General features: G+C 38.3%; 1 protein-coding gene across 2 annotated transcripts in view; it reads right to left on the bottom strand.

Moving 5' to 3' along the window:
* The window catches only part of ERC1 (ELKS/RAB6-interacting/CAST family member 1), a gene marked incomplete at both ends in the record, with an annotated part of 441,980 nt that overhangs the window by 196,617 nt on the left and 226,747 nt on the right, over positions 1-18,616 (bottom strand). For both annotated transcript variants that reach the window (XM_080705759.1, XM_080705760.1), the window contains one exon: positions 2,675-2,835. In XM_080705759.1, the coding sequence (XP_080561885.1) occupies positions 2,675-2,835 (161 nt within the window). The remainder of the gene's footprint in view (positions 1-2,674; positions 2,836-18,616) is intronic.

Genomic DNA, 18,616 nt, shown 5'->3' with positions numbered 1-18,616 from the left:
TTCTCTTCTGACTGGCTAACCAAGTCAAATGTTTCTAATGAACCACTGGCCAGCCACCAAGTGCACAATTTTATATCTCCCCAAACTCCTGGCAACCACTGAACAGACGCTCAAAAATTGCAATCATAAGTGGTAGGAATAAAAAAGGACTATTAGGTCATTTCTTTTGGTTTGACAAGATCAGGATTATTCCAGAAAACTAGCCTATTCTAGTGCTGAGCTGAGAAATTTTCCTATTCAAATGGGTCAGCTGATTTTTCCTTAGGGAAGCCTATTTCTTATTCTAGATCCAGGGTCACACATATGCATGTTTCAGGCTCTTTGCACACTGCAGTACCCTCATATTTCTTTTACATTTCAATTGCTCTAGTTACACCAAGCAAGGTATGTTGCTTGTTGTCAATAACTAAATAATTTATACTTATTTAGTTTAGTGTCAACTTATTTAAATTATTTAAGTTAATTTATATTAAATAATTTAAACCTTTAAAATATGGCCAGTCCTGCAATGACTAAAGAGTGAAGAATCTGGTTGTTGCTGCCAATTGCCATAGGAAGGATACTGCCCCTCTGCTCCTAATTTTTATTCAGTAATTTTGTTTTCCTATAAATCATCAGCAGAAAAAGTTACAGTAAATACATAACTACTAAGTGCTTTCAGTGCCAGGCACTGTTCTCAATTCTACATACTAATAATTTATTTAAATCTTATGAAAATTTTTATGAAGTAGGAACAATTATTATGGGCATTAAAATGGGAATACTAATGCATAGAGAAGTCAAATAATTTGCCATACAGCTAATAAGTGATGAGTCACAATTCAGATTCATGTTATTTTATAGCTGGAAATTATGTCCCAATTCAGATTCAGGTTCTTTTATTGCTAAAATATGTCTCCCCCCGCCCTTGTACATGCTAGGCAAGCACTCTCCCCCTGAGCTACATTCCCAGTGCTTTTTATATTGAGACAGGGTATCTATAGATTTCCCAAGCTGGCCTTGAACTTGCCATACACCTGCCTCAGTTTCCTAGGTGGCTAGGATTACAGGTGTATGTCACCATGCCCAGCTTTGCTCTTATTAGTTACCAAAAATAGAGACATATATCATGGTATTTACAGGGAGAAAACCTCAGTACAAACTAACAACAGAATAAAGTACATTCTGAAATTATTTTTAGAAACTAAGGCACTGCATCCCAGATGATAAGAACTTGCTCAAAATATTGAAATGTTCAGGACATAGCATCTATTATGTATTAGAAAATGCACATGTACTACACAAGACAGTGTAATCTCAAGAATCTACAAGATATGAGGCAAATAGGAAAAAAACATACAGCAAACTTTGCTGAACAGACCAGTTTATGCATGCCTATAATCCCAGTACTTGGAAGGCTGAGATAGGAGGATTAGAGGTTTTTTGAGACCAGCCTCCGCAATTTAGTATGACCTCAGCAACTTATTAAGATCCTGATTCAAAACTTTAAAAAAATTTTTTTAAAGGGTTGATGGTGGCCAGGCGTGGTGGCGCATGCTTGTAATCCTTGCGCTTGGGAGACGGAGACAGGAGGATCAAGCTGGTTCGAATTCAGCCTTGCTGGCTTAAGAGACCCTGTTTCCAAAAAAATATATATAAAAATAGGTCTGGGAGTGTAGCCCAGAGGTAGAAGGGTTTCCAGGAACCCCAATACCACGAAAAAATAAAAAAATAAAGGGTTGAAGGTATAGCTCAGAAGTTGAATGCCTCTGAGTTCTAAACCCTGTACCAAAAAAACAAAAACAAAACAAAAAAAAAATACAAAAACAAAAAACCTAGCCGGGCATGATGGCATATGCTTCTAATCCCTGCGCTTGGGAGGCTGAGACAGGAGGATCACGTATGTTCGAAGCCAGCCTCAGCTACTGAGTGAGGCTCTCAGCAACGTAGTGAGACCCTGTTTCCAAATAAAATATAAAATAGGTCTGGGAGTATAACCCGGAGGTAGAAAGCCTCTGGGTTCCACCCTCAGTACAAAAAACAAAAACAAAACAAAACAAAAAAACAGTAGAGAGAGAAAAAATTTCTAAAAACTGGTGCACCCAGTGTGGCAAAATGTTAATTGTTGGATCTCAGGGATGGGTAAATGAGGTTCATTATACTATTCATTATACTATTCTCTCTATTTTATGTACCTTTAGAAATGTTATAACAAGAAATGTTTTTAAAAGTTGTCTAGTTCTGGTCTCAGGAAGTAACTTACATGCCTATCACATGCAAGGTTCTGCTTTTGGTTCCCAGCACAGACGTACACGCACAAACGCTCTCGTGTGTTTCTCTCTCTCTCTTTCTCTCTCTCTCTCTCTCTCTCTCTCTCTCTCTCTCTCCTTCAGAAACAACACACTTCTCTGCAAATTAGCTGACCAACGTGCCTAAACTTTCCAGATGATTTTGGAAATATCAAATAGGTTAGGTACAAAACAAAATATACACACTAGAGTACTCTAAAATCTAGGCAAAATAACTGTTTCACCAGGATTTGTGCCATATTTCAGTACATTTTTTCTATAGAGTAAGAGATACAAGTTAGCATTTCAATTAGGCAAGTATGTTAGGGGGTAATAAAGGAAAACACGGGACAAAAGCCAGCTTTCCTATTAAATGTATACCTGAAGAACGGGTTACAAAAACTTACTTCATCTCTAGAACCTCTTCTAAGTGTTTCCTTCTCTCAGCCCGAAGATTGGTCAGGTGAGTTTCCTTTTCTGCCAGCGACTGCTGAGTGGAGGACAGCTTTGCTTTCATCGACTCCAGTTCCTGCTTCACTTTCTCCATGGCCATCAGCAGCTCCTCCACCTGAGAAACATGGAACAGAGGAAAAAGAACATCTTGATCATTTGAAGTCAGAGGAGGTGGGCCATGGCAACTCCTGAGCCGCAGGCCTGAGTCTCCACAGACCACAGATTTCTGTTCTCTTTCTGGACCAGACATACAGATGGAGAAGATAGAGGGAATGACAGCGTTACAACACTATAATTCTTTTCAGTTTAGGTCAGAAACAACTTAGTTTCCTTTGTGATAAACATCTATCTGGCACATACGTTTATAATTTTCTTTGTGGAAAAGGCATATAAAAGGCATTAGTTAAGAAACTATACTCTGCAATAGACAATCCCTTATATAGATGTTTGGAAGTGCTCCAGAAATTTTTGTGTAAGTAACATAAAACAAATAAAAATATAAAGAACAAACCATAATAAATATTTACAGAGGGATTCTAGAAAATAAAGGCAAAAATTTGACTCATTGATTCAATATACACATAAGTGGGTAGTTTTTACTTAGGTAAACTTTTTATGGTTTATATCATTAAGAAATTCTTTTTTGCCAGACATGGTGGCACACGCTTGTAATCCCAGCATTAGGGAGGCTGAGACCAGAGGATCGCGGTTCGCGGACAGCCTCAGCTACTTAGTGAAGCCCTCTGCTACTCAGTGAGACCCAGTTTCAAAATAAAGAATAAAAAATTGGGCAGGGGGCGTAGTTCGGAGGTCGAATGCCCCTGGGTTCCATCCCCAGACCCACACACACACACACACACAAAAAAAAAAAAAAAAAAAAAAACCTTTTAAAATAGCACCCACTCCTAAGCACTGTAAAAAGGAAAGAAATAGCCATAATTCAATCAAATTATTTCTTCATCTAAAGCCAGGTAGGCAGGATTACACTTAAGAAAGGCAGGCACACCTGGGTGTGGTGGCACATACTTGTAATCTCAGTAGTTGAAAGGCTGAGACTGGAGGTTTGCAGCCAGCCTCAGCAACTTAGCGATGCCCTGGGCAACTCAGTGGAACCCTGTTTCAAAATAAAGAATAAAGTAGGACTGGGGGTGTAGCTCAGAGGTAGAATGCCTCTGGTTGTTTCTTTTTAACCTCTCATGTATATATTACATAATATATATCCGGATGCCCATTTTTATGTTTATAAACTTATATTAACAGAACTTTGTTGACTCTTATCTCAGCTAACGTTATTTTTCACAAATATTTTTTAGTTGCCTATCACATGTGTTTATGCAATAACTAAGAACAAAACAGCCCTAAGTGCTCACCACCCAGGAGCGAGAAGCAGTGATGACCCACCAACACTGACTCCTGTGGCACTCAGATTATGGTTTACCATTAAATGACATCCTCCTTGGAAAAAATGACTGATTCCAGATTTGAGGCGAGAAACATACAAATGATCTTTATATATCATGTGCTGAAAGCAAGAAAAAATAGGGACTGAAGCACTGAAAGGACACTGAAGTCCAGATACCAAAACCGGCTTAAGATGTGGCAAGGTTGGGGAGAGACTGAACGCAGAAAAAAAGAAAACTGAAACCGGGTGTGGTGGCACACACTTGTAAATCCCAGCATATAGGAGGCTGAAGCCATATCGTGGTTTGGGGACAGCCTCAGCTACTTAGCAAGGCCCTTTGCAACTCAGTGAGACACTATTTAAAGATAAAAAGACTAAAAAATAGGGCTGGAGGTTACAATGCCCCGGGTTCCATCCCCAGTAGGGGGGGGGGGGGCTGAAGAAAAAAAATCTTATCCTCTATGAATGCAGGTAAGATTGAGAATTATCCAAAGAATAGAAGTGTCACCAAACAGACGGGTTTAACATATAAAGAAGATTGGTTTAACATACAAAAATCAATCAGTGTAACGGATCATGTTAATAGAGTACAGTATGAAAATCATATGATAATCTCAATAAATGTAGAACAAGCATTTGATAATACCCTATATCCTTCAAAGACAAAACACTTGAAAAAACTAGGAATAGAAAGTGCATCTATGACAAAAGACAGGATGTTTTCCCTCTAAGATGAGAAACAAGAACAAAGATCAGGATGTCTGCGGCCGTGGTGGGGCACACTTGTAATCCCCTTGCTTGGGAGGCTGAGACAGGAGGATTGCACTGGTTCGAAGCCAGCATGCTGGCTTAAAAGACCCTGTTTCCAAATAAAAATATAAAAATCGGTCTGGGAGTGTAGCCCGGAGGTAGAAGGGCTTCCAGGAACCCAGTACCACCAAAAAAAAAAAAAAAAAAGCCGGGCGTGGTGGTGCATGCTTGTAATCCCTGCGCTTGGGAGGCAGAGACAGGAGGATCGCGCAGGTTCTAAGCCAGCCGCGCGCGCTGGCTTAGGAGACCCTGTTTCCAAAATGAAAAAAATGTAAAAATAGGTCTGGGAGTGTAGCCCGGAGGGTAGAAGGGCTTCCAGGAACCCCAGTACCACCAAAAAAAAAAAAAAAAAAAAAATCAGGATGTTTATTCTCACCACTTCTATTCAACACTGTACTAGAGATGATAGCCAGGAAAATTGGCCATATAAAAATAATACGAGTTATCCAGACTGCAAAAGAAGACATAAAATGATCTCTAGTTCGAAGATGGCATGCTCTTGAGCAGAGAAAAATTCTAAGGACAACATTAAAAAACAATTCTAAGCCGGGCGTGGTGGTGCAGGCTTGTAATCTTCACTTGGGAGGCTGAGACAGGAGGATCGCGCAGGTTCGAAGCCAGCCTCAGCTAGCTTAAGAGGCCCTGTTCCCAAATAAAATATAAAATAGGTCTGGGAGTGTAGCCCGGAGGTAGAAGGCCCCTGGGTTCCATCCCCAGTACCAAAAAAAAAAAAAAAAATCTAATCAGAGTAAGGATGTAAGATATAAGATCAATAGACAAAAATCAACTGTCCATACACAGCAAAGAAAATGAATTAAGAAACTAATCTCACTTAAAATAGCATTAAAAACAATGAAATATATAGGTATAACTTTAGCAAAAGAAAGACATGTATACTGGAAGTTACAAAATATTCTTGTAAGAAAGTAAAGAGTTAAATAAATAGAAAGGCATTCAAGTACATGGATTTTTAAAAGGCTTAATTTTTTTTTTAAATGGAAATATCTGGAAAATTGATCTACAGGTTCAACATATCCCTATAATAACCCCACCCTTTTTTCTTTGCAGAAATTAACAATCTGATCCTTAAATTCATTTAGAAGTGAGAGAGTCAAACCAAACAATGCCATCTTGAAAAAGACAAAGTTTGTTGCAAGACTCGTACTTTTTGACTTCAGAACTTACTACAAAGCTTCAGGGATGGTACTGTTAAAATGATAAGACAAGGAGATCAGTGGAAAAGAAATGACAGTGAAGAAATGAACAGTAACTTTTAGGATCAACTGATTTTTGACAAGAACAACAAGGCAATTCAATGTGGAAAGAATATTCTTTTGAAAAAAGGTATTTGACAAGCCAGGCATGGTGGCACATGCTTGTAATCCCAGTACTTGGGAGGCTAAGACAAGAGGATCATAGTCTGAGAACAGCCTTAGCAACTTTCTGATGCCCTCCACAACTTAGTGAGACTTTGTTTCAAAATAAAGAATTAAAAAAAAAATGGCTGAGGGTATAATTTGGAGGTAGACTATCCATGGTTCGATACCCAGAACTGTAGAAAACAAACACCAAACAACAATAACAAAACAAAAAACAAAAAACAAAAAACTTGGCAAATGTCCCTAGCCTTCACATTTTAAATTTCTCATGCCATTAACTTCTTAATGAACCTGGATCACTTGTCTTGTACAACCCATACTCTGGATTCAGTTGGCTGTTTCTTTACAGGGCCGCTTAATCTGTTCCTCCTGTCCTAATGTTTCCTATAAACTGAGAGATCTAAAGACTTAAATAGATTTGGGTTTGATTTTTTTTGTCTTTTTGATAGTATTACTTCATAGGTAAGGCTGGGTAGTTCATATTACATCACATGAGGAGATACACAATGGCTGTCTGTTCCACTTTGAGCTTTAACATTGATTAGTGGGTTCAGATGGCAACAGTCTGATTTCTTTATTATATGTTTCTCAATCTTTCTCCAAATTCTGCTGTCATCTCAATAATAATCAGTGAGGTTAAACATGTTTTACTTGTTCAGAGCCCATTTGTGCCTCATTTAAAATTCCCAGGCAAATCTAGCTCCTACCACCTTGGCACCAACAGTGGCTCATCTTTATTCTTGTTGACTTGATCAAGTTATAAGCATATGAATGAATATACATTCTAGATAGCAACCATTTATTAATTATGCGTGTAGCAAATCTATAGTCAGTTTAGAGCGTACTTTTTCTTTCATTATGGTACCTTTTGATTATCGGAAAAATATATGATCAAATGTATCAAGCATTTATTTTAGGATTTGTGATTATCATATTCTGCTTAAGAAATATTTTCTTATGGCCAAAGTCACATATAAAACTCAAATGTTCAAGTTCAACAGCTTATCAAGTTCTTATCTTTGAATTCCTTGTCTAGTAGTCCCCCAGATTGTGATTTTTTTTTTACTTTTTGCCAACTTATGAATACATATTTTATCAAGCATCTTCAACTGTTTCTGCATAAGTTTTTTTTCTTGTTAACTAGTCTACCATGCTTATTAAAAACGTGTTTTACCTTTCATTCAAAACTTTTACTTTCAGAATTTTGTGTTAGTAGAGTTTTCTTAGAGATGGCTTAGTTTTCCCATTCACCAAGTGCCAGATCTCGATGGCATGTCTGCTTCAGATTATGAGGTCATAGTCTCCAAATAAGTTTTAAAGCATTTTGGTATTTAAGGCAAAAGGGTACAATAAACCAGGACTTCCAACTGATCACCTGGTTTGCTCTCTGGCTCCAAGCCAGGGAAACAGTTTCAAAGTCAATTTGAATTACTTTCATTTTCTGTTCCTTTCCTGCACCCTAGGAGAGTACATTTAGCCAACACCCCTGGGTATGTACTCCACAACAAGTCCACCACACAGCAGTTGCTGGATACAATTGTCACAGAGTAACAAAAAGAATGGAAGCTGAGTAAAAGAAGAGATAAATCTTAGACTAAACAATGAAGAACTTCTTCCTAATTTTAAATATGCTCCAGGTCACAGCATATTTTAAAAGCACAAGTTTTAAGAAACACACATAAAATCCCTGGCCAGAGCTGGGATTCAAGTATGTAACTTAACTGCCTCCAGTAACATATTAAGGAGAAAGTTCAGGGCTTGACAGTGTATAAGTGCCAGCAAAACCAGATGGTTTTCTTAAATCACAAGTTAATAAACTTTTATTCACAATAAGAAGGGAACAAATTATGACTCTACCACAGACCTACTTTCCTTAAGAAAGCAAAGCAGTGGGGTGCTTCAGGTGCTGGCAAAGCCTGCATCTTCATTTCCCACCACCTTCTGTAGTTTCCAAGATGCATATGGAAAATGTTGTTACAGTTTTTTACAAATGTAAGAAGCCTAAGTCTCCAAATTAAGAAAACAATTAGAAGAAAAAGGAAGTGAGAAAAACAAAGAAAGAAAGAAACAGACAAGTAAACAAACCAACCAGGATTATGTAGAAGTTAAGCAGTCACCATGTAAATCATATTGTCACTTAAGTCTCAATGCCAGGCACGGTGGTGCAGGCCTATGATCCCAGTATTTGGGAGGCTGAACAGATGGATCACAGGTTTAAAGCCAGCCTTAATCGGGCATGGTGGCGCACGCTTGTAATTCCAGCAACTTGGGAAGCTGAGACAGGAGGATCGCACAGGTTCAAAACAGCCTCTGCTACTGAGTGAGGCTCTTAGCAACTTAGTGAGACCCTGTTTCCAAATTAAGGTATAAAATAGGTCTGAGAGTATAGCGTGGAAATAGAAAAGCCCCTGAGTTCCACTCCCAGTACCCTCCACACACAAATAAATAAATACAATAAAGAAAATAAAGCCAGCCTTTGCAATTTTATGAGACTCTCAGCAACTTAGCAATAGACTATTTTCACATAAAAACAAAACAGGACTGGGTAGCCTGGCGTGGTGCGCATGCTTGTAATCCCAGCATTCGGGAGGCAGAGACCGGAAAATTGTGGTTTGCGGACAGCCTCAGCTACTTAGTGAGGCCCTCTGCAACTTAGTGAGACCCTATTTCAAAATAACGAATAAAAAATAGGGCTGGCAGTGTAGCTCAGAGGTCGAATGCCCCTGGGTTTTATCCCCAGACCCGCGCAAAATAAAAAAAAGACTGGGTATGCAGCTTAGAGGTAGAATGCCTCCAGGTTCTAACCCCAGTATCACACACACACAAAAATAAATAAATATTAAGAACTTAAAATAATAATTATACAATAGAGTGGGAGTAGCTCAAAGGTAGGATGCCCCTGGGTTCAATCCCAAGAGTGAAAGAAACGGATGAGGATGAAGATGAGAAGGCAATAACAACTCTAAGTTTTCTTTCTTTTTTTTTTCTTTTGTTCATGCTTTTTCTTTTTTTCTTTCTTTTTTTTTTTTTTTTGGTGGTACTAGCAATTGGCCCTCATGCATGCCAGGCAAGCACTCTACCACTGAGCTACAACCCCAGTCCTTCTTTTTCCTTTCTCTTTTTTTTAAAGCGGTATTTGGGGATTGAACCAAGGGATTCGTGCATGCTAGGAAAGCACTGTACTACTAGGCTATGTAGCTAGCTTTTCATGTTTTCTTGACTTCAACAAAATTCTAGATTAAGTAAATATATGTATATAATTATATGTGTATAAATTTAAATTTATATATACATACATGTGCCTGTGCACTCACATACATAAATTCTATTGATGTCTTCTACCTAACTCCTTCAAGTGTCTAAAAATCACTGCTAGTCAAGCCGGGTGTGGTGGCACACACTTGTAATCCCAGCACTTGGGAGGCTGAGACAGGAGGATCGTAAGGGTTCAGAGCCAGCCTCAGCTACTTAGTGAGGCTCTCAGAAACTTAGTGAGACCCTGTTTCCAAAGAAAGTATAAAATAGGTCTGGGAGTATAGCCTAGAGGTAGAAAGCCTCTGGGTTCCACCTCCAGTAGCACCAAAAAAAAAAACCAAAATGAAACAAAACACTGCTAGTCAGAATTTGAATTTACATTTCATAGGAGAGCTTTTTTTTAGTACTTATACTAAAAATCTCTTTTTTCCAATATGTTGCTTTTGCCAGTGCATGAGAATTCTTTCACCAAATATATACCAATAGTCTGATATTTTATGAATATGGAATAACTATAACTCTTTCAATAGCAGTAACAACTTACATTATTTTGACTATTTCAGAAGCACTGTTTTATGTGGGTTGCATGTATCATCTACCTTATGAAGACTTCACAATGGTCCTATGAAGGGAGTAATGGATATTATAATTATCATTACCATTATTAATAAATTCATTTCTATGAAAGAAACATTTAGAGGTCACACAGGGAGAGGAAGCAAAGCTAAGATTCCAACCTAGGCACTCTGACTCCACTGTACTTTGTTAATGTTGCTGTGCTATGTATCAGTGTTCACTGAAATCATTCTGAACAGCACTCTAGGTTATATCTAATGAGTCACTCTGGGAGGTGTTCCCATGCTTACTCTTACATCTCTCTGTTCTTTTTTCTTCTCTCTCTCCCTGCTCTTTAATTCTCCCAAATATTTAACTTTTACCATGTGCCAAATATTATGTGCTTATCTATTTCAGATAATCATAAAGAATAGGCATGTGCCTCTAGCCCTTAATCCTAAAATCTCTGCATCTTTATGCTAAATATGATAGTCACTAATAAAATTTGGAAATATGTTTGGTATGGTGGCACATACCTAGTACTTGAGAGTCTGAGACAAGGAGGATCACAGGTTCAAGGCCAGCCTGAGCAACTTAGCAAGGCCTACTGCAACTTAGACTGTTTCCAAATAAAATAAAATAAATAAAATTCGGTTGAGGGTGTAACTCAGAGATAGAACAATCCTGGGTTCAATCCCAGAACCCCTGCACATACAGACTCCCACAATTTAGAAATATATAAACAATGAGTATGTTGGATAAGAAAGTACAGGGTGGCATGAAAATATGTAACATGAGGGAAAAAGAAACTAAAGGAAGTTTCCCGATGACAGTCAAGGAGCAGACAGGGAGGAAAAGGGCATTCCACTTAGGGTCTCAAGGTGATAGCAGCCCTGAGGCAGGAAAGCATATACCTACCAAAGAAGATTAAAACGGCCCAAAAATCATAAGCACTGAGAACAGGGAGCTAAGAATGTAAAAGTGGCAGAAGAGAAGACTCTTAAAACCAGATTAGGAATTTTGGCCTTTATCCCAAAATGAGATTTTTCAGAGGAGATAAAAAGGTTACAGTGTTAAAATCAGTATTACTAAAATAATGGATCAAGGAATCTAAGTAAAAAGGAGAGAAAAGCAAAGACAAAGACGGTAAAGCAAATGAATTAAGATAATGCACAGGAAATGAAGAGCTAAGAGTTCAAATGATGTGGAAAGGCGCATAACAGAAATACTTGACAAGAAAGCTAGACAGGAAGCTGTGACTAGAGCTTTGATGACGAGTAGGAAAGTAGACTGGAGTAATAAGGTCTGGGATGCCTGTGGTGGAATGTAGGCACTAGAAGCAATGCCCTGGCCAAGAAAGTGAGAAGACAAAACAGCAAATGGTTACTTTCCTATGTGGATATTTTCCATTCATGAAATCAGTGAGCTCATAAAATCTTCAATGAACAACAATTAATGCTGTATCAGAAAGGCATGAGCCCTGAAGGAGCAAGGGTTCTTGTAAGAATGAATTGTGAGATGGCTTGAAGATATAATGGGAAAAGGTGAGAGTCCTACATCCAACCCCTAAGGCAAAGAATAGGCACTCATCACCAGAAAGGGTTGCTGGGAGTAGCCAGAGAGACAAGATTACATAGGCAGGTAAAGAAGGTAAAAGACGTTCAAGAAAGAAGTTAGGGCTGTTTCTCACACAGCAGACACTAATGAATGTCTGTTGAATACATGAATGAATGAAGATAAACTTGTGAATTCTGATAATCTGGGAGATACTGGAGGGATCTGAAGAATTGGAACATTGAGATAAGGCAATAAAGAATACAGCAACAGAGGAATGACAGTGCAGTGGAGCAGAGATGATTGGGGGCATTTTTTTTTTTCTGCTTTGATACTGGGGATGGAACCTGGGACCTTCTACCTCCAGGCTATAGCCCCAGACCTACTTCATATTTTATTTGGAAACACAGTCTCACTAAGTTGCGGAAGGTCTGACTAAGCTGCTGGGGCTGGCTTTGAGCCTGCAGTCCTCCTGTCACAGCCTCCCAAGTACCGGGATTACAAGCACGGGCCACCATGCCCGGTGGGGGTACTTCTTAGACAGTCCTATGAGATTCAGGATGAAAGGCAAAGTGCTAGTAGCTCCAGCAGTTCTCTGAAGATAGGGACACTATTCTCAATTGATCATAACAACAAAATAAATCAGATACCACCAAAGAACTTAACATTTTTATTTTCATGCACTCCACTGAAGCAAACATGATTTCTATCAGTGTTGATTACATTTTCTATTCTGTTCTTTGAAAATAAATCCTAAGAAATTCTTTCTATAAGCTGATGGTAACAACTATCACTGATTTTAGCACTGTATCAAACTTAAGAACCGTCGGGCACTAGTCTACCCTTTCTTACTGATCTTATAAAGGACTCCTGTAAGCAGGAGTCACTAGAACAGACCTGCAGAAGGCATACTGTTTCCACAACCTGAGTTTGGGTCTTAGTAGGTGTCTTGACTTTTTATATACTGTTTTATTTCTCCATTAAGTCAACACTGCAAAAGGTTTATGAGAATGAATAAAAACCAGTAGATAACACTTTAAATAATCCATGTGCTCCACAGGTGGGAATTTATAAAAGTAAGCCTCACATTCCCTGGGACACATGACAATGCTGGCTGTTACATAAAGGCATGGGAGCAGTACGTATGCACACGTATGGCTGACTTGTGGAGAGGTAAATACACAGCAGTTGGCTGTACTCTCCCACTGCTACTGCTTTTATGTTCCCAGTAATAGTATGTTGTGGTAAGAAGTCTTCTGCAACTAAACACAAGTTTAAAGAGACTGGAAACATGTCAGTATGAAAGAAATGCTTCCTTTTCAAGGTATCTCAATTTTCCTTTTTTTTTAAATCAAGTCAAAGGGCTTAGGTAGATAAATCCTATAATAAGCACTCATCACTCCTAAGTGGAACCTGAAAAATCAGACATCGATAAAATGTGCGTGAGTATTTTCAGAGCAATTATCACACTGCTGCTATGACTCTTGTGGTCTTGAGTCACTGAGGTTCGAAGCAGGCCTTAAGAAATACCAACATCTAATTATTGCCTATTTTACTTAGGTGACTTTTTGGCAACAAAGCAGAAATCTGAATTAATCCACTGAAAAAAGCTGATTTATGCAGATTGTTTATCTGATTAAATACCTTGTTTAATTTGCTTATTCCAACAACAAAAAGATTACACCAGAATAAAGAATTAATAATTTCTTGATCCACATGAGCTCCATGCTTTTCTATACTCTTATAAAAAGGAATGATAGAAATAGTCTAAAAAACAGGTCATAGCCGGGCGTGGTGGCGCACGCTTGTAATCCCCGCGCTTGGGAGGCTGAGACAGGAGGATCGCACGGGTTCAAAGCCAGCCTCAGCTACCTAGCGAGGCTCTCAGCAACTTAGTGAGACCCTGTTTCCAAATAAAAAAAAATATATAAAAAAAGGTCTAGGGGTATAGCCCGGAGGTAGAAAGCCTCTGGGTTCCACCCCTAGTACCACCAGAAATAAATAAATAAGGAAAGAAAAAGGGGGGGGGAGGGAGGGAGGAAGGAAGGAAGGAAGGACAGGTCACATATTTGTAGCAGTCTAAAAAGGATGTGGCAACCACTATTTTATATTTTCTTCTGCAACTAGATCTGAGAGCTCTTTATATTTCACTACGGTTTTGTGACAAGTGAGTAATTTAGGAAAGGAAATGCTTATAAAGGCGATATGACGATATATTTCCTTGAACTTCAAGTTCTCTTACAGAAAGTAAGTTCATTTTCTCTCTCTCTCCCTCCCTCTCTTCCCTTCCCCCTCTCTATTTTTTATTAAGAAGATAATAGGATAAAATAACTACTGAATGACTATTAAAAGCATCCAAGTTTTCAGAAGAAATTTCCCTTTTAGGAAAAATAATTTGGACATTTCAAATGGAAAAGATTCTAACTGCATTTTATTATGGAAAATAGCAATCGCCTCCCCAACACAAAGTTACCAACCAACACAGAATAGAACACTTATGATTTGAGCTTTTCTTTGAAGATCAAATGAAATTACTTTGGTAAAACAAGTTTATATATATATATATATATATATAGTTTTTGGAAATTTTCAACAATAAAAAAGTATACTGGCATTTTAATTGCAAGTTTTAATTCTTTTTATTCTCAATGTTGAATAAAAATATTAAACTATTACCTAGAAGTAAATAAAATTGATATTTCATTATTAAAGACATATTTTGTGAAAAATGTATTATTTCAATGTAACCTGTGAACAATGGTTAGAAACAAAGTGCTGGCAAATAAAATGACAATTATTTGAGTTATAAAAACTTTTTTTGTGGCACTGAGAGTGGAACCCAGGGGCTTTTCTACCTCCGGGCTACACTCCCAGACCTATTTTATACTTTTATTTGGAAACAGGGTCTCACTAAGTTGCTGAGAGCCTCACTAAGTAGCTGAGGCTGGCTTCGAACCTGTGCGATCCTCCTGTCTCAGCCTCCCAAGTGCTAGGATTACTAGCATGCGCCACCATGCCCAGCAAACTTAACAAAAATTTAATATTAGCCAAAGGAGAAAAGTAAAAGGATGGGATTTAATGTCTGTCAACCCTAGGATATCAAGATGGAACCAATAAGTCCCATGTGATATGTTTACTTACACATACACACATCCATCTTTCTCTCTCTCTCTCCTCTCTCTCTCTCTCTCTCTCTCTCTCTCTCTCTCTCTCTCTCTCTCTCTCTCTCTCTCTCTCTCTCTCCCTCCCTCCCTCTCTCTCTCTCCCTCCCTCCCTCCCTCCCTCCCTCCCTCCCTCCCTCCCTCAGGTTTTGCTGAGTACAGTGGCACATGCCAGTAATCCCAGTATTTGGGAGTTTGAGACAGAAGAAACAAGTTCAAGGCAAGGAAGTTTTAACTTATCAAGACCTGTTTTCAAAATTAAGTAAGGCTCAACATTTGTAGGCTGTCTTTATGGTCCATAATACTTGAAAATTGCCTCAACCTAAGGAAGCGAGTGGGTATTTGTGGGGTAATAATTTCTTCCATCTAGATGAAGCTAGAGAGGATTAGAGAGGTTATAGAACTTACCCTAAATCACAGCTAGTAAACAGAATAAGGGACAGAATCCACAATGCACTTTACATGAACCCCTATTTACTAAAGAGGGCAGAGGTACCTGATGCCAAATAGAGTTTAGAACATGCCACACACAAAAACTATCCATTCTGTAAGATAAGTCCTATTGTGCACATTTCACTAGGAAAATATCTTTCATTAAAAACATCCAGGAAGGTGCAGCCAAGGAGAACATAAACTACATATAAAAACCAGTGGGAGGCCATCTGGCTCTCATGGTTTCACCTCCAGCCACATCTTGGATGACTGCCTCTATCGTCAATAACATGGCTTATCAAACTTCCCAGTAGGAGGTAACAAAATAAGGGCCAAACACCCCATGAACTCAGCACAAAAGACACATCATCTGTTATAGATCTGCCACATAGACTCCAAAAGTACTTCCTCATTCAGTAGATGTCATGCAATTTAGATAGAAGTATAGAAATACATCTACTGTGGAAAGCAGTACCTACAGACTTTCTACACTCTGACATTTGATTTTTTAGTGTGCCACAGTGTGTCTTGTTTCCACTACACTTAATCTTTTCATTTGGTTATAACATTTTTTCTTTTTTGGTACTGAGGGCTGAACCTAATAGCATTCTATTTCCAAGCTATGTCCCCAGCTCTTTTTATTTGGAAACAGCAGCTCCCTAAGTTGCTGAGGCAGGCTCTGAACCTGCAATTCTCCTGTCTCAGCCTCCCAAGCAGTGGGATTAGAGATATGCACCATCACACCCAGCACTGATTATAACATTTTTTTTTTTTTGGGTGGTACTGGGGTTCCTGGAAACCCTTCTACCTCCACGCTACACTCCCAGACCTATTTTTATACTTTTTTATTTGGAAACAGGGTCTCTTAAGCCAGTGCTGCTGTCTTCGAACCTGCACGATCCTCCTGTCTCCCCCTCCCAAGCATGGGGATTACGAGCGTGCGCCACACCCGGCCTGATTATAACATTTTAAAGCATAAATGGGAACCTCCTTTTGTTGAATGAAATGAAAACTCAAGCCTAAACTTAGAGGCACAGATAGTACCTGAACATTCAGGACAAAATAATTATTTATTCTTTAACAAACATTTTTCAAAAGAAAGAAATGATGACAACAAAAAAGAAAAAGCCAAATGCATTCTTTGAAGAATTGCTGTTATGAACCACTTGTGTTTCTGGAGATTTTTTTAAGTATTATTATGTCATCATTCCATCTCTTGAGATTACTTCCTGGGGACTTACTTCACATCTGCCTCACAGTTTCTTTAGCGGCTGTCTACTGACCCCAGCTGGCATAATTATAGAGGAAGTTACAGTGGCTAAAGCTTCTGCCAGTGCAATGTTTATATTTTATGCAAAGGTAAATTTTAAGAGAAATAAGAAAATGGAAGATTAGGGTGAAATATTCTAAATATTCTTAGCTTCAACCTTCTTGTATGCATAAAATGAGAGGGAAAATCACATAAGATCACATCACAGACTTGTAAGGATTTTAAACTCCAACTAATCCACACTTACTTTCCATCACATACTAAATCTCTGTATTTTTTACTGCTGCATTATTTTTAACATTTTCTATTCTTCTGCAAGTTTCCTAAGTATGACTCCACCAAAAATATATATATATATATATATTTTAGGGGTATCCGTATTCTTTTTTAAAATGTGCATGTTGTTCCCTTTTCCTTTATTAATAATTTTTTGGGGGATGTTTATTGAGGATTGAACCAGAGGCATTCTGCCTGCAAACTAAACCCCAACTCACTCCATCCATCCATCCATCCATCCACCCATCCATCCATCCATCCATCCATTTATTTCTACTGGAAGTCAAACCCAGAGGCATTCTACCTCCAAATACACCATCAGTCCTATTTTGTTATTTTGAAAAAGGGTCTTGCTAAATTGCTCAGATTGGTCTTGAACTTGTGATCCTCCTGTCTCAGCCTCCCAAATACTGCGATTACAGCCATACACCACCACACCCAGCTATATTTTTATTTTTTATTTTTGAAACAGAGTTGCTCTGAGGATCTCCCTACACTGCTATGGTTGGCCTCCAACCTGTGATCCTATCTTAGCCTCAAGTACTGGGATTACAAAAGTATGCCACTATGTCTGGCTCCCAGGGTATTTATCTTAAAGATGCTTGTCAGTATTTTGATCTTTTACTGGTATAGTGATCCATGCCTATAATTCCAGCTACTGAGGCAGAAAGATTCCAAATTCAAGGACAGCTTGAGCAACTGAGGGGGACTTTGTTTAAAAAAAGCCCCCCCCCCCAAAGATCGGGGCCAGATTTGTGGTACAAGCCTGTACAGACTTGGGAGGCTAAGACAGAAGGATCACAGGTTTAATGTCAGCCTTAGCAATTTAGCAAGACCCTATTTAAAAAAAAAACACAAAAAAAACTGGGGGTATTGCTTGAAGGTAGAATACTGTTAAGTTCAATTGCTGGTTCAAAAAAGAAAAAAATGAAGAAGACTGGGAATGTATTGAAACTCAGTGAAAGAGCACTTGCCTGGCATGTATGTGGCCCAACATTCAGTACCTAGCACAGCAAAACTAATTAATTATTTTTTTAAAACTCGGATTCATTTTTGTTGTATAATATAAAGACTGGATTATTTCAAAATTGTCTACAGCATAAATGAACTAACGATTGTTAAATAGAGTACAAACTAGTTTCAAATTTTAAGACAGAGTTATTAAAATTGGAGAAATGTCAGTTTCAGCTATACAAACTAGCCTTTATATTGTAGATGTGCTGTCTGCCATTCTTCATTATTAATATTCAGGATCTGATATACTAAAAGGGTCAAAATTACAATGAAAAATGGTAGGAAAATTTTAGAAATATACCAAAGTCTTACTTTATTCATCATCTTATTCTGCATTTCTGAAGATGGCTACAATATAATTCAGTTTCAATTCTTTTGAACACTCATAATCTGAGATGCTAAGTTTTTATAGACTTCTTGTTATTTGAACATATTTGGGTAATTTCCATTAATAACTAAATTGAAATGCAGGAAAATATTTGGTTGCCATTACTACAGACTGTTATCATTCCTCTAACGTAAGGCCATTTCATACATCTTTCTCAGATCAAAAGAAGTCTAAACATGGAGACTTCTGCTATGGCAGGGCACAACCATTTAACAACTTCTTTCAACAAGCCAGAGATGGCAGAATCCTCTTTGAAGTGGCAGCCCTGTTGGCCTTTGAAGTCCCCTGTCAATTGCAGAATGGCTCTGGTGGGGTTGTTTTGTAGCCAGCTGTCACCATGAAGGCAGACATGACGTGTTTCCAGCGGTCTCACTTCAAGGTCTGTCAAGTGGCTGATTTC

This window comes from Muscardinus avellanarius (assembly GCF_963383645.1).
Source record: "Muscardinus avellanarius genome assembly, chromosome: 11".
Lineage (NCBI taxonomy): Eukaryota > Metazoa > Chordata > Mammalia > Rodentia > Gliridae > Muscardinus > Muscardinus avellanarius.
Note: the sequence above shows the minus strand (reverse complement) of the source record. Positions and strands in the feature narration are given on the sequence as shown.